This window comes from Malassezia globosa, assembly GCF_000181695.2.
Source record: "Malassezia globosa CBS 7966 chromosome Unknown mgl_sf_2.1, whole genome shotgun sequence".
Lineage (NCBI taxonomy): Eukaryota > Fungi > Basidiomycota > Malasseziomycetes > Malasseziales > Malasseziaceae > Malassezia > Malassezia globosa.
Genome location: NW_001849872.1, coordinates 838,512 through 853,487, shown reverse-complemented (window position 1 = coordinate 853,487; position 14,976 = coordinate 838,512). Strand labels below are relative to the sequence as shown.

The following is a 14,976-nucleotide window of genomic DNA, read 5'->3' as shown; positions in this document are numbered from 1 at the left end:
AAACATACACACCGACTGAAAGCTACAACTCATGTACTAATTTCCATCGTCATCAGAATCAAGCATGTGTGCATAGTCCTCAGCACTTGCAAAGGCAGGAAGCGCCCGACGCTTGCTACGCCTGGATTTGCGCTCTTTGCTCTTTCCTGTAGCTTCTTCAACTTCATCAGCAGAACGCTTTCTGCCAGCCGTGTGAGACGTTTCGTCGTCTTCGTCATCGAAGTTTGTAAAGGGAATGAGGTCATCTTCGTCCTCTAAGAACATATCGCCATCATCTTCGTCAGCTTCATCATCACGGAAAGGCGTTGTATCATCGTCCTGTTCCTCATCATATTCCGAAATGTCATCTTCATCATCTTCTTCTTCTTCATGTCCCTCATCAGCATCGTCAATGGCTACATCAGATGCATCCTCGGCTTCATCAGCGCTTGCATTAGCTTCCAGCTCAGCCAAAACTTCATCGTCATCCTCGTTCAAGTCATCCATCTCATCTTCCTTCGGCATAGATGACTTCATTGCTTTCCAAATCTCCTTCTCGTCCTCGTCATCGCTGCCAATTGCATCATCCTCGTCATCATACTCATTCTCTCGCTCCTCCTCATCTAGTGCATCATCGGCATCCGTCTGTTTCTTGGGCTTTTCTGGCGGAGCATTTGATCGCTTCAATTTCGTCTGGAAATAGCGGAAGAAGAACTGCTGATCCGGAGGAATATTGTCGGGATTTTGCATCCAGAAGTCAGCCGTGTTCACATAAGAAAGCGGTGCATCCGTGCGCCGGACAAGCACGTCATCTTTTGCATCACTGAGCGAGGGCTGCATGATGCTTGATCCTTTGACGCCTGAACGTTTCTTCGGGTTCTTAAACACGAAGCGATCTAGGAAATGCATGAGGGTATTCAATGTTAGGTCCGCGTTCGATGTGACTTTCTCTCCGCGCAGAAGCTGCATCGCATTCAAACTGACCGAGGGATGATAATGGTGGACTAGCGTAAGAAGATCCCACAAGGCCGTTTCTCCAGCATGCGCAAAGCGAGGGTCGCGCTTGCGTCCATCGTATTCAGAACCACTCTTTCGCACAGTGGCACGAGCACGTACATCATCATCATCGTCTTTGTCATCGACATCCTCAAAATGTTCAATCCCTTCATCCTCTGCCTCTGTAAGCATGGCTCGCAAGCCAGGCTTCGCTCTAAACAGCTCGCTCAACAAGACAAGAGCACCAACGATGAACGGCGGCTCTTGTAAATTGAGAACTTGACACAGACGCTTCACTATCGCCTTGACTCGCTCGGAATCCGTATCAGCCTTCATCGACTTGTATACGAGATTCAAGTACATCGCTTGTTTGCTCGTAGTAGCCAGACGAGAATCCAAGAGCGAATCATACAAGATGCGGTAGTAGCGATCAGCGACATGTGGCGAGAACCCGCGTGCTGTTTCACCATCTGACGACGAGCCGATCGCCACCTGAAAAATCAGTTGCAATGCCTGCACGGCAATGTTGAAAGAATGTGTGTGCGTAATGCGGAACAATGTGTCCAGATGTTGGTCAAGTGCACTTGAAGTGAGCGTCGTAAATGGAAACACACGCCGAATACCCGTCAAAATTCCCGCGAGCAGACGTCCGTACACATCATGGGCTGCCTTGTTCTGCGATGAGGGCGAGGCACTCTTGGTCTTCGGCTTATCACGCCACCGACCCTTGTCCTTCGTGGAGTGTGTGCCAGTCTCCGAGGTCTCGGACTTCTCTGCCACTTCCTGCTGAGCTTCCTCTTGTTGTAAGCAAACGTCAAAGAGCTGGAAGTACACAGAAAATATTTCATTAGCCAGTGGAGCATCGCTGTCAACGAACAGGGTCTGATTGAGTGTCAAAACACCATAATAGGTGGCATGCTGATTGCCCTTCGGCGTCGAATGCGTATTGTCCCTGACGACGACCTGCTGCGAGCGAAGCACAGCTTCGCTCACCTCTCGCAAAACAATCGCCTTCATAGCTGGGTGCACCTGAAGCAGCTCCATCAGATGTGTGCTGGCTCTCGAGGCTACGCTGCGGTCCGGATCACCCAACTTGTTCGTCAGCAGGCGCAAAAGGTTGTGTTCTTGCTCAGACTTATCGCGCAATAGAACAAACACCTGTGATACGGCTTGTCTGCGCATGAAAACAAGTGTATCATGAGTCTGGCGTTCGAGAAGTTGGACAAATGCAAAGTACGTGCGTTTCAAAAGGTCCTCAAAAGCCCATAGACACACACAGTTTGCCAGAGGCGACGTGGACGTTGACAGCAAGGACTTCCCGTCAGACTCATACAAAGCAGCAGCGCGAGGCATGGCTGGCTGGTCACGGAAATATCGAAGCTTGTCAGGGCCCAAACCGCCGCCACTTGCGAACCAGTCGGCCAGTGCGCGTGTAGCACGACTAGATTCCTCTCGATTCGATTTTCCAGCCATGTTCATAAGCAGATCAAGGGCCTTCAGATTGTGCAGAGGACTGCTTTGGAGAAGCAAAGTCACGGCGGAAATCCTATCCGACAGAGTACTCGCCCTGCTGTTCGTTAATAAGGTGCGTGCGAATTGCAGATCTGAGAAGTTCATGGATCCCAGCACCACGTTCTTGCCGCTCTCGCCAGAGGCCAGGCGTGCGTATGTATCATTCTCGTTTTCGAGCACCTCATCGCCCAGCTTATGCAAGCCACTGATGGCTTCGTTGGATGGCTCTTTCAAAGAATTCGCCTTATCACTAAGCTCGGGTAATTGGATGTTCATCCAGTCAGGCACTGGCTCAAAGCGAAGTTGAAGACCTACACGATTCAAAGTCTTTGGTGCGCCTCCGCCATCAAAAACAACATGCTTACCTGACGTGGATGGCTTAATCTCAGGTTCTGTCATCAAAGATTCATTCCCTGGTTTCTTATATTTATCATTATATCTCTTTTCCTTCAACGGCGGTTTTTCTTTTGCAGATTGTGCCTCATTTTGTGCTGGACCTTTTCTCGTTGGCTTGGACGGCTTGTTCTGCTTCTCAGAACGCATGGATTCTTGCTCGACCTTGGTGTTTTTAGCGCCAGCGCTTGGGGCTTTGTTGCTTGTAGGCATGTTTTCTTTTTGCATGAAAGCCATGAGTTCAGATGTCAATTCCGAGTCTGTCAGCTTGGCGGCCCGCTCTTTGCCCTTGCCCTGGATTAACGCCATATCCTCCTCAGTGCCACCGAGAGCTGCTACCTGATGTCTCAGCACATCTTCTGAAACCCCCTCATCATCATAACGAGTCTCTTTCTCTTTGTTTGGGACTGGCTCCTTTTCTCGCTTTCTTGATGCAGCGCCATGGCCTTTAGGCCGGAAGTCGCGCGGCATATGTCGTTACGTTGAGCAAGGAAGAAAAATTGCGTGTGTGCAGTGCTTGTGCGCTTGCTTAACAACGATTTTTTTTTTCAAAATTATGACATGGGCTTAGGCCAAAGCAACCTATGTGCCTAAATTTTCGCTTGACCCACAAATAGGCAAGGTCCGTTTGTAAATACAACCTTTTCTTCTACTAGTACATTATGAGAATTTCCACTTGTGGTTGCAGTTGACGCAGGTGACAAATGTAGTCATCGGCTCGTCTGCACTACGAGTCTGCATTTGATAGTAGCGGGTTTTTCGTTGTTTGCACTTGCCGCATTGGAATGCATCTGTTTCAGCTTCTTGAGCCTCAGCACCCTTGGCATTGTGTAGATTCTGCTGACGAATAGACTCTTGCTGCTCCTTGAGTGACTTTGATGCTAATTCTTCAGAGCGCATGACCACAAGCATTCCAGGATCAATATGACCCTCCAAGACTTTTTGGCGCAATTCGGGATTGTTTTTGTCCTTAAGGTTAAGACTTAAGCTTCGAACCTTGCCACGATAGTCATTGTTGGTCGTGCTAGCACCAATTTTTGTGTAGGCAGCTTCTTCAATTTTCATGGCTGATGCAAAGACCGTTTGAGGCTCTGCGTGATCCTGCACCTCTAAACTGTTGTACAAGAGTTTCAGACACGCATTGCGGACTCTATCATTCAGCACTTCAAAGTTGATATCCACGTTCTTCGAGTTTGTAGATGAAGAGTTCGAAGCAGGAGCAGCGGAAGAAGACAGGGATGAGGAGGAGGATGAGGAAGACTTGGTATCGGCAGATGACGCTGCGTCCTTTTTGGATTTCTCACTGGCAGGTGATTCGCGGCGCTGCTTCTCAATCTGTGACTTCCATGACTTTACAAGCTCCTTTGCGAGCTCCGAAATGCGTGCATGAGAGTGCGTGCGCAGTTTTCCCACAGCTACACCAATCTTCGTTGCCTGTGGGAGTGTTAGTTGAGATGAGTACAACGAATGACATGCACACATACGCGAATGAGCTCTTCAGATGGCACGACAACCTCCTTGAGCTGCCGAAGCAACGATAGTATATCTTCGACATTAGAATCTGCCGTGGATTTGGAAAGCTGCTTGCTTAGCTCGCGTGTCCTTTCCAGGGACGACGACGACATGGTCTGTCAGAAGAAAGGATGCCGGGGGGGAACGAGTAAGAGAGGGCGTCGCGCTAGACGCGGCAGCTCGAATCGAGGATTTAAGCGATGCGTTGGTGATTTCGCAGCGTCGCGTCTTGATGATGTGATGATGCCTTTGGGTGGGTTGTCATGTAGAAGGGAAGAAAAACGGTACCGGACATCACACAATGATGAAAGTCGGGCTAGCCTGACAAAGGTACGCAGCACAAGAACCATGAATATCTATGAAGAGGTACTATGATCAGACGCTGGCGGAGATGCCCATTTGACAAAATGGCGATTGTAGATCGGCCAGGGCGGGATGCACAACTAGACACAGAGTCAGTCCGCCTACAGGCATATGAGACGTACCAATACGCTCAGAATACAGCCAGCAGCAAAGACTTGCATGGTCATAAAAAGATCTTGCCGAAGATAACCGACAATGAAGCCTACGACCTGCACGTAAGTATTTGTGAGCAATGGCATGCAAAGGGCACACGTACAGCTGCCGCAATTAAGATACGATGATGCAAGCGCTCAGCAAGAGCCTGACCAAAATAGTCCTGTGACGCGTCAGTGGGTGAGCTGGTACGTACAATGTTGCCTTGGAACCGCTCAAGGAACTGATTCATGATACGTCGCTGCTGTGGAGCGCAAGGCGCAAGCGAACTAGAACTAGAATTGCTTAGCTTAGACTATACGCGCACACACATGAACGTTTGCACTCTGAGCACTCCACGATGTGGGGAAGTAAGTCTCAGACTGGTTCGAGGTGCTTGCTGCTGACTGGCTGGAGAGGAACAACAAAGCCAAGAGACAGGCTCGTGGGCAGCGCAGGCTAAGCCTCCACGCGCTGCTGCGTGGAACGGTGCAAGAAGGATCTGCTACAGATGCAGCAGTCGGCTCGATCTGACACACACTCACTCAGTGTCGTGTGGCGGTCATGCCATCAGGCGATGCAACGAAGCTTGTTGTTCCGTCGCGACGAAAAGAGCGATATTTATCTGCGACGTGCCCCTATGTTGACTGCCGAGTAGCTATTGAATACCAGCCACCCACCACGGAAGCTGTAGGTGCATTGCCTTCGACCGTGACGACATTTTCAGTGACGTGTGTAGCATGCAACCGAAACTTTGATCCGCCAGGCGCATCAAAGATGCTTCGAGAGGTGCGGGCACAGATTCACACTGGTGGAAAGGTCTCGAGCTCGGCTAAGCGGCGTATTGGCACAGATGAGAATCCACTAGATATGACGTTCTATGACGTCTTGGGCGTGCCGGCGAATGCGACGAGCGACCAGATCAAGAAAGCATACCGAAAATTAGCGATCAAGCTGCATCCAGACAAGAATCCAGATGATCCGGAGGGCGAAGAGAAATTCAAGACTCTTGCGGCAGCATATCATGTGTTGTCAGACGCGGAATTGCGGCACAAGTACAACGAGTTTGGGCCATCGACGCCCGGTCTAGTGAGTGAAGATGGTGTTGTGGATCCAGAAGAAGTGTTTGGTGGTCTGTTTGGAGGCGAGCGATTTCATGATATTATTGGCACGATTAGTATTGGCCGTGACATGAAAGAGGCACTGCAAAGAGACTCGGACGAGCTCGCGGCAGGTGCGCAAGGCGAGGATGTGGAAGGCAAGGACAAAGAAAAACTCTCCCCTGAGCAGGCCGCGGCGAAAAAAGCAGAAGAGGAGCGGATCGAGAAGGTGAAGGAAGAGCGGCGTGAGAAGCGCGTCACGGCATTAGCCGAGAAACTCGCGCACAAGCTGAGCGTATACGTGGAGAGTGTGAAGACGGCAGACAACCCAGTCCTGTTGGAGGAAGTGCGCAATGGATTCCAGCAAATCATTCGGCTGGAGGCCGAGGAACTCAAGCAAGAAAAGTATGTATTGCGCAAGAGAACGGACGGAGATATCGAGCGAGACTAACAGGGTTCAGTTTTGGTGTTGAGCTTTTACATACAGTGGGCTTCGTGTACAGTTCCAAGTCGCGGCACTACCTGGCTTCAAGTGGCATGCTGGGCAGTTTGGGCGGCATTTTTCATGCAGCATCGAGCTCGTTCCACACCGTGCGAGAGACGGTGTCGACGTTCCGGGCGGCCCTAGAGCTCAAGAGCGTGTTTGATGAGCTGCAAAAGGCAGAGGACGAGGGCATAACGGAGGAACGGAAAAAGCAGTTAGAAGATCAGGCGGCTGAAAAGGGACTTCGCGCTCTATTCAAGAGTGCCAAACTTGAAGTGGAGAGCGTGATCCGGGAAGTGAGTGATCGGGTGTTGTACGACTCCAGTATCACGAAACAGACACAGCGCCTACGTGCTGATGCTCTGGGAATGGTTGGGGATGTCTATATGCAAACGCAGGGGACCGAGGAACCCGGTGAATCGGGAGTGGCTGGTGAGGGTGATTCGTCGACGACGCCATCCTCACCGACTCCGTGAGAGTTAGAGTCGAAAACTATTTACGGCTTGGACAATGCCATCGTACACGCATGTATTGTCAAGAGGCAGATACTGTACAGTCATGACCTTGATGGCCTCCTGAGCAGCCAAGCCGCCAAGAAAGGCGGCTGTCGATGGCGTATCAGAATAGGCGCCACGTGTTACTTCATAGCAAGCATCGTATAAGCGGTCTTGGTCTTGCTGGAGTAGGTCGAGGCATATGTCTTTGGCGTATGCTCTGGCATACTCGTAGAGCTTGTCAATGTCGTCGATCCAGTCATAGCCTGCCGAGCTGTCGACAGGCGGTTGGCCGGGGAACCGATTCGCATGCTCGAAGAAGGTATGAGCCGCCATGAAAGCGAGGTAGAATTGCGCTGTCACTGGATTCACAGGGTCCGCCAAAGCTGCTGACAAGGCACCGACATTAGGCTCAACGCGCTGGAGCCGAAGACGACGACCACGAACGAGATGCAGGTATGGAGCATGCTTTACGAATGTCTTGATGGTTTCGTCATCGAGCCCGGCGGCTTCAAGAGATATGCCTGCCTTGTCGAGCACATCAGCTAAAAGTCGTCGGAAGAGGGCCAGGTCAGCGGATGCCTGAGTCATATAAACATGCCGCAGAGCGACGTAGTCGATGGATGTGGCTTTCATGTCAGGCATGGAGCCTGATAGCGGCAAGACACCCTGTCCTTGTACAAAAGCACGCAGAGCAGCCACAAGAAGCCAGAACGGCGATGATGTGCCTGTGGACACCTTTCGGCACTGCGAGTCATCAAGGAGCGCTGTCACATGCGCGGGTACAGCAGGGGATTGCAGTGGGCGCCACACGTGCAGAGGTAATGCGGCCACAGCCTCGTCGAAATTTTCAGAGTCACCGATAGAGGGCCGTTGCGATGCCAGCGCGTGAGCAAAAGCCTTTTTTTCCGAGATAGCGGGAAAAGCGCCATCATGCGACGCTTTCCAAGCATCCAGTGCGCGAAGTAGAAGTACCACATACGGAATGTGACTTACCGCTAGTGAGTCGGACGGATCGACCTGGTGGTCACGAGCAAACTGTGTCAAGGCAGGAAAAGGACGTGTAAGCCGCAAATCCACGAGCGATTCGGGATGTGTTTCGATGATGCCCAGCTCGCCGAGCGAAATACACACGTAGCCCTGGAAACCGGACGACTCTACGCACATGACAGGGACCGACGGCGCATGCTGCCATACGAGATCAGCGATGGAGTCCGCCATGTTGCGCGGCTGTCGCACGCATACAATGAGTGAGAAGGCAGTAAAAAAAGCTGGCTCCTGACCCGGGAGCCAAGAAGGCGACTTGGTGCATGCATGAGCCGTCGTGGCAGGATTCAGCTCGCTTACGAAATGAGCGAGTTCATTGGCATAGAATTGGCCTACGCTCTCCTGCGAGAGGAAAAAGTTGGATGCGACGTCGGACTGCGAAACACGTGCATCGTCGCAAATGGTGAAGGTGCCCAGACCAGGGAGCACAAGATTTTTGAGGATCTGCGACGACAGCGCCGAGGCACCGACCAGAAGCACATGTGCGCTCTCTAGGGCTGTTTGCCCAGACTTGTTCCACAAGCGTAACTGCCGGTCGTAGCGCTGAGTGTGTCGATCAGGGCGCGCCGACATCGACAGCTACAAGCCGTGTGGGTCGATGGCTCTTTGTACACCAAGGCCAAGTAGGCAAGCAAGCAAGTAAGCATCCACGCACTGCACACAGACAAATCGCCAGGTGTGGAGGGTGTGCGTGGAAGCGTTAGAAAGCGACGCCAAAGGAAGGAGAAGCCAGTCAAGCAGGTATAAGACGAAGGGCGGAAGGGCGTCTGTCCACGCTTAGTCATATTTGGCCTTGGAGGGCCAAGTCCATTTTTTTTCTCGTGACACAGACGTTGTTGGATCGATGTTGTCGGCGCGTGTGGCTCGACCTCCATCTTGAGTCGAGAAGAGAGACAACAACGATCACAACGACAACGAACAGAGCCACAGCAGGATTGCCGTAGCGAGCGTTGCCAAGCACGAACAATTTTGCTTGCTTGTTGGAAATACTCGTGTTCCTAGTGCGCGTGCAACGAACTGTTTGGCCAGATGACGCGCCCGCCGGCGAGCGAGCTGCGTGAAGCGCTCGCTAGCTCCAGTGCCGATGTGGTAGCACGTGCACTGGGCGATATCCGTACGCACACACGCGTACACGCCACAGAGCTCGGTGAGTATGGCGATGTGGTTCTTCCAGCGGCAGACGAGCGCCTTCGGTGGGCGGTCGAGCTGTGTGTGAGCGAAGCAGTGCCGTGCATCTTCGATGCATGGACACTCGCCGAATCACGCGATCTTCATGCGATGCGGATTCTTGTATACCAGGATTTGGCGCAGCTTCTGTGCCTGCTTTCTGTGCATCAGCCGAATCATGTGCATGGGGATGCGATCATCGCTCGACTGCTAGACCCTGCTGCCGCGTGGATGTCGAGACTCGATGCCAGTGTGATGCGTGCGCAAAACATGCGACGTGATCGCGCAGCTTCTCAGGACGCGGTGTGTGTCTTGTTGGCACTGCGTCTACTCACGGCCATGACCATGTATGCGCGCGGCAAGTTTGCCGCAGGTGTGTGGGAGCGAATCCACTGGAGCAGCGAGCTGCATGCGAAATTAGCATCGATGCGACGACGAACGAGTGCCGCGCGGAGTGGCCTAGAGGTGTCTATCTATGACATGGACATACGAACGCAGTACATGGCATGTCTCCTTGCGATGCTCACGCAGTCGTTTCACGGATCGCTCAAACTGGCGGTCCTCGACCTGGCAAGCACAAGTGACGTATGGCAGGGCATCTTTCGTGGTCTCGTGCGTGATCCAGCAGGCATTGTGCGGTACGTGCTTCTTGTTCTGTACGAGGAAGTGTGCAAAGATGTGCATGTGCCCCAAGGCGTCAAAGCCAAGTTCCTGGGCGACCACACATGCGCAGCGCTCATAAGCCTGTACACACGCGAAGCAGAGCTTGTGGACGGCCGTGCATCAAGCACCACGGTCGCTGATCTCGTCCACCACTTCTTCTTGCGCATAGCAACGCAGCCTGGCTTTGGCGTGTGCTATGCGGACCATGGCTGGTACGGACGTGATGGCGATGGCGCTGTGCTGCACAACAAAATCAACCTCGCCCTTTTGCGGAAGCTGGATGCCGTCAATGATCTGCGGCAGCAAGAGCTCGCGCTCCGGATCTGTGGTGCGTGTCCGGAGCTCGTCGGCCCGTTCTTATCGAAAACCAGCATCGATGTGCGCGCGGACCAAGCTCAATGCTTCATGAGCATCGCCTTTGTCGGTCGTGTGCTGCAGCTTCCTGTACCGCTGCCGGATCGATCAACGCCTCCACCACACTTTGCGATTCTCCAAAACACCGCGCCAGAGCCTGTCTGTCGTGCCTTGACCAAGGCTCTCTCCCATACGAGTGCACTTGTCCAGTACTATGCATGCACGCTGTATGCGTGTGTGTTGGAGCGCGCATGTGCGTTCCGGCGCATTGCACAGCGCAAAGCCCACGATGCCGACGAGCAGCAAGGCCACGGCGTGTGGACACAATCCCTGCACGCACTCGAATGGGCCTGGCGCACGCGGCTGCCAGACATCGAGGCTGTGACGCCGCTCTTGCTAAGCGCACAAGCTATGCGGCGGGAAGCCGCACTGCGTGTGCTCGCGCTGTACCTGGAAGCCGTGCCCAGTGCTGCCTTTGACACGCACTGGGACGCAGCACAGTTGCTGACGCAGGCGTTTTTGCTGGACACTGCGCCAGCATCGTCATCGCCAGCACTCCATTGGGACCGCGTGTGTCAGGCACATGTGCTGCGCATGCTTCGGAGCAGTGCATCCGCCGGGCTCGATATCATGGCTCGTGTACCGACACCCCTGGCCAGGTCACCAAAGCCACTCGTTCGTGCACTTTGTGCTTGTCGCATATACCCAAACAGGAGAAGAGACGCATCACACGTCGCCCGCGATGCGAGGTCTGCAGAGCGAATGTGCTGTGCTTTTGCGGCACTGGCTCGGAGAAACAGCGGTGTTTTCTCATGATCCTTATAGCTAGATGCATGGCTCCAAGCTCTTCTACCCACCGACGACGCCGGCCCAGTTCATGCGGAAGTGCTTGCCTTCTGGGACGAGTGTCTCGGGCGGTGCAGCAAGACGCCATACCGGTACGCTGAGCGTGTGCGTGAATGGGCCTTGGAAGACGGTGACGGTGCCACGGGCAGCCCCACCATAGTCAGCCCATTGCTGGCTACTCTTTGGGAGCAGGCATGCATCCGCCTGCAGAAGGACATGTGGGACGAACCACAGGCTGCGCGAATCACAGCATACATGACACGTCTGTGCATCGCACTCCTGCGGTATGGCTGTGCAGCCACGCCACTGCGTGCTCTGTCGCTCAAGCTCGCAGAAGTAGCACCAACGCACGCGTCGGACATGTGCATGTTGATGAAGGCGGCCTGTTCAGTCCCAAGTGTTCCCGAGTCCGTGTCCATCCAAGATCCGATTCTTGCTAGTCGACCAGACACGTATGCTGAAGTGATCGCGACCCTCAGCCACGACGATGCGCCCTTCATGTTGCATGTGTGGCTGCAGCGTCTGCACCCTGACGCCAGTGCAGGTGTGCTTGCTTGTCTGCCCTTGATCGCCCAGACATTTGATGCTCTAGACACTTGGGCATCTCAGCACCACATGTCAGCCAGGGCCCTGCAGCAGTGCCTCTGGCAGCACCCAACCACCAAGACTTGGCTGTATGCCGGGGACAGTGACCATGTGGCCGATGCCGAGCTGTTTCTCGCACGTCTTGTGTCGTTCGCCGTAGAATGTGCAAGCGTGGGGAGTGGTGCGCGAGACGAGACAAAGAGTACGTTGGCCTGTGACGAATCGACTTCGACGACGGTGTCCAGCACGTCCAGTGCAGTGAATCTTCCTGCATTCGACCCAGCTGCGTATCGCGCTTGCTTCGCACTGATCTTCGATACCATCGTCGATCGTCTGTCCCAGTGTCCCACACACCCGACATGGCTCGCATGCATGACGAAACTGGCGCCATGGGCCTCTAGTGAGCATTTGGCGCAGCTCGTGCATGTGTGGCCAGCAATGCATCAAGCAGACGAAGCGCAGCTACGTACGCTAGCTGTGCTTGTGCGGCACGTCCAAGCTGATCGCGATGCACTCTTTGGCTTGCACACCCAAATGCATACCCTTTTCCAGCGTGCTCCCACTTCCGAGGCGGCTGCCGACGTGTTCGATGCTATTCTACAAGCAACATTGCCGCCGGGGCTCGATCCGTTCTGGCCACAGACGCGTGGCTCGTCTGCGGCCTTGGCCCATGCAAGAGCACACGCGCCACAGATGCCCCTTGCTCGTCTCGATGGTATGCGCGATGCAACTCTGGCTCGAGCCCTGTACCTGATACCCGACGCAGTGTTGCATAGCGCTGCATTGCCAAGTGGTCCATTTGCTAGACTGGCATCTTTAGAACTAAGACACGCCTCACCTGCCCCACTTGCTCCCGTGGCGAACCTGGCCGCGCTGCTGCCAGAGCTTGTCCCATCGTGCCTGGATGATCCTCTCGCTTGTGCGATCCTATCCTTCGTGTACAAGACTTGCTCAGCGCCTGCGGCCCAAGACAACTCCGTCTCGCGTACTTGGATCGAGGACGCTGTATGCGCAGCGATGCAAGAGATCCCTATCTCAATAAGCATGTGCGCACCACACATGACCTGGTTCGTGTGGGAATGCGGCTCAGCGCGCATGCAGTCGACGCTGCTTGATCGCGGCTTGCGCTTCCTTACCCGGCGCTACGCCGAAGATGTTCATGACACGCCGACGACCATGGCTTGGACGCGCGCACTTGCCCCTGTTGTGCAGACACTTGGTCAGGTGTATGCCTCAGTAGCTGAACCGTTTTTGGCCGCGACCGTGCAGCACCGTTGTAAGGACCGTGACGCCATCCGTCTTGCGCTGGCAATTACACATACATACACGCTCAAGAATGCCGTCGCTGAAAGACTGCTGCACACGCTCTTGTCCCACACAGATATGCTTGAAGTGGCGCGTCGAGGCGCGGACGAGCCATTGCGACGACCCATGGTGGCTCTAGTCGTCCGCCTGGCCAGGTGCGCACACGATGCTCTGTCGCAGCCAACCACACTGGCACGCCTACTGTACTTGTATACCGGAACGCTGCACCCATGTGATACTGCTTTGTTTGCATTGCTTGAGCGTCATGCACGACGCCCCCTCGGCGATGTGTGGGCTGCATGGACAACCGACATGAGCATCGTGCCGAGCACCCTGCAAAAGGACACGATCCTCACAGCACTGCTCTCCTTGCATCCCGCTGGCACGCATGCCTCGTGTGTGCACATGCCGCGCACGCCTGACCAAGTCGCACATCCCTCTCGAGAAGCATGCGCTGCGTATGACCCATGGCTTGTGCTGAATCTTGTGGGAGGTGCAATGCTCGAGCGCGAGCAGCAAGAGCCCATGGGTCATGTGCATCTGACGGGTCTCGAATGGCTTGCAATCCTGCGCACCGGCGCTGTGGGCGTCGTGGCATGTTGCCTCTCGTCGCATCGAGCGTCATTGCGTCTATATGCGACAAAGGTGCTCGGTAAGATGTATGCGGCACTGCAACCAACAACATTCCGAGAAAAAGAGCTCGTTCTGCTTGCGCTTGAGCGGATTCGCGATACCCTTCCCCCGCCACCACCAACGTCTGTCCATGGTACATACGAGCAGGTGCCTTGGCTTCCATCCATCACCACCCTGTTTGCAGCACATGCCCTGCGTGCGATCGCCATGCCGTATCATCTGCTTTTCCCAGAGATGTTCCGCTTTCTTCTGCAGCGTCCGCGCCTTGACACGCAAGATGTGCCGCTGCTGTACAACCTGCTACACTCCACGTCCGACGAGTGGCGCACAGAGCGGGCGTGGATTCTTCGCTTCCTGGGCGACGCACTCCATGCGCATGCACACGTCGCGGCGACATCTCACCCACAAGGCGTAGCCCGTGCAAAGGTGGAGTGGAAGGTGTTCAAACGCCGCCGCATTTGGGACTTGATGCTTAGTCTGTATGCAGCTATGGCGGACCGCACTAGCGGTGGGCATGCAGACGCCAACACGGACCAGCGTCTCGCGTCGCAAATGGAAGAGATCATGCTTGCTTCCGCTTCTATCCCACACGTGGCCCATGAACTCATGACCCGTCGCGGGCTGCTAGCGTGGATCACGCTTCGTATCTCTAGTGAGCATGGTGGCAACGAACCCGCAAGCGACCGAGCATCGTTCTGGCTCACGTGGCTCTGGCGCCTGTGTGCTCCGCCCACTCTTGCACACAAGGATGTGCTTGCACGTCTTGAGCTTATCGACAGGCAGATGGACGGCGCTCTGGTTACGTCCGTGCTCATCCCAGCGACGCGCGCCCTCACACAACACGGCGCGTCTGACACAGCTAGATCGCTGCATGGCATGTCACGTGCATGCGTTCAGCCTGCGCTAGCCCTCGTGTTGGTCCTGCTCGAGTATGCTGTGCTGCATGCATCTTCGCGTGTGCGCAGAAATGCATTCGCTTGCATTGGTGTGCTGGACACGATTATTCTCTGGATGGCATCAGACCGTCATCACGAAGCAGACTTGGACGATCATGCATTGCAGTGCGTCCTTCTCCTGGCGTGTTGTGGTGCACCAGAACATCACGTGCACCGCCTCTTCCGCTCTCTACGCATATGTAACATGCACCCGTGGACCTGGAAGCCGCGTCCCTGGGCGCTGCACTCGCTCTTGCAGCTTCATCGACAGTAAAACTACGACGGCGTAGACGAGATCTCTTCACTTTCATTCTCGCCTACCGCAGGCAGCGGGGTTGGGGCGGGGGAGAGCCATTCGTGAATTGTGCTTCGTCAGCTCATGCAGACAGAATTCTTAGCCTTTTGTGTAAACACGCCATGTACATCTGCTATGGCTTCACATGGCTCCATCCCAAAGACCAATCTTGTAGGCCCAG

At 54.4% G+C, this 14,976-nt stretch overlaps 5 protein-coding genes across 5 annotated transcripts; 2 read left to right on the top strand and 3 right to left on the bottom strand.

Moving 5' to 3' along the window:
* Positions 1-36: 36 nt before the first annotated feature.
* On the bottom strand, positions 37-3,351 carry MGL_1222 (uncharacterized protein; the record flags this gene model as incomplete). The annotated part of the gene is made up of 1 exon (XM_001731902.1): positions 37-3,351. One exon carries the CDS (start codon positions 3,349-3,351, stop codon positions 37-39), a length of 3,315 nt encoding a protein of 1,104 aa, XP_001731954.1.
* Positions 3,352-3,540: 189 nt separating this feature from the next.
* Positions 3,541-4,505, bottom strand: MGL_1221 (uncharacterized protein; the record flags this gene model as incomplete). Its single annotated transcript, XM_001731901.1, has 2 exons — positions 3,541-4,314; positions 4,365-4,505. 2 exons carry the CDS (start codon positions 4,503-4,505, stop codon positions 3,541-3,543), a joined length of 915 nt encoding a protein of 304 aa, XP_001731953.1.
* Positions 4,506-5,219: 714 nt separating this feature from the next.
* On the top strand, positions 5,220-6,829 carry MGL_1220 (uncharacterized protein; the record flags this gene model as incomplete). The annotated part of the gene is made up of 4 exons (XM_001731900.1): positions 5,220-5,258; positions 5,437-6,392; positions 6,449-6,767; positions 6,797-6,829. The coding sequence occupies 4 exons, from the start codon at positions 5,220-5,222 to the stop codon at positions 6,827-6,829; spliced, it is 1,347 nt and encodes a 448-aa protein (XP_001731952.1).
* A 121-nt stretch (positions 6,830-6,950) lies between these two features.
* On the bottom strand, positions 6,951-8,585 carry MGL_1219 (uncharacterized protein; the record flags this gene model as incomplete). Its single annotated transcript, XM_001731899.1, has 1 exon — positions 6,951-8,585. One exon carries the CDS (start codon positions 8,583-8,585, stop codon positions 6,951-6,953), a length of 1,635 nt encoding a protein of 544 aa, XP_001731951.1.
* Positions 8,586-9,290: 705 nt separating this feature from the next.
* On the top strand, positions 9,291-14,774 carry MGL_1218 (uncharacterized protein; the record flags this gene model as incomplete). Its single annotated transcript, XM_001731898.1, has 2 exons — positions 9,291-10,871; positions 11,022-14,774. 2 exons carry the CDS (start codon positions 9,291-9,293, stop codon positions 14,772-14,774), a joined length of 5,334 nt encoding a protein of 1,777 aa, XP_001731950.1.
* Between the last annotated feature and the right edge of the window lie 202 nt (positions 14,775-14,976).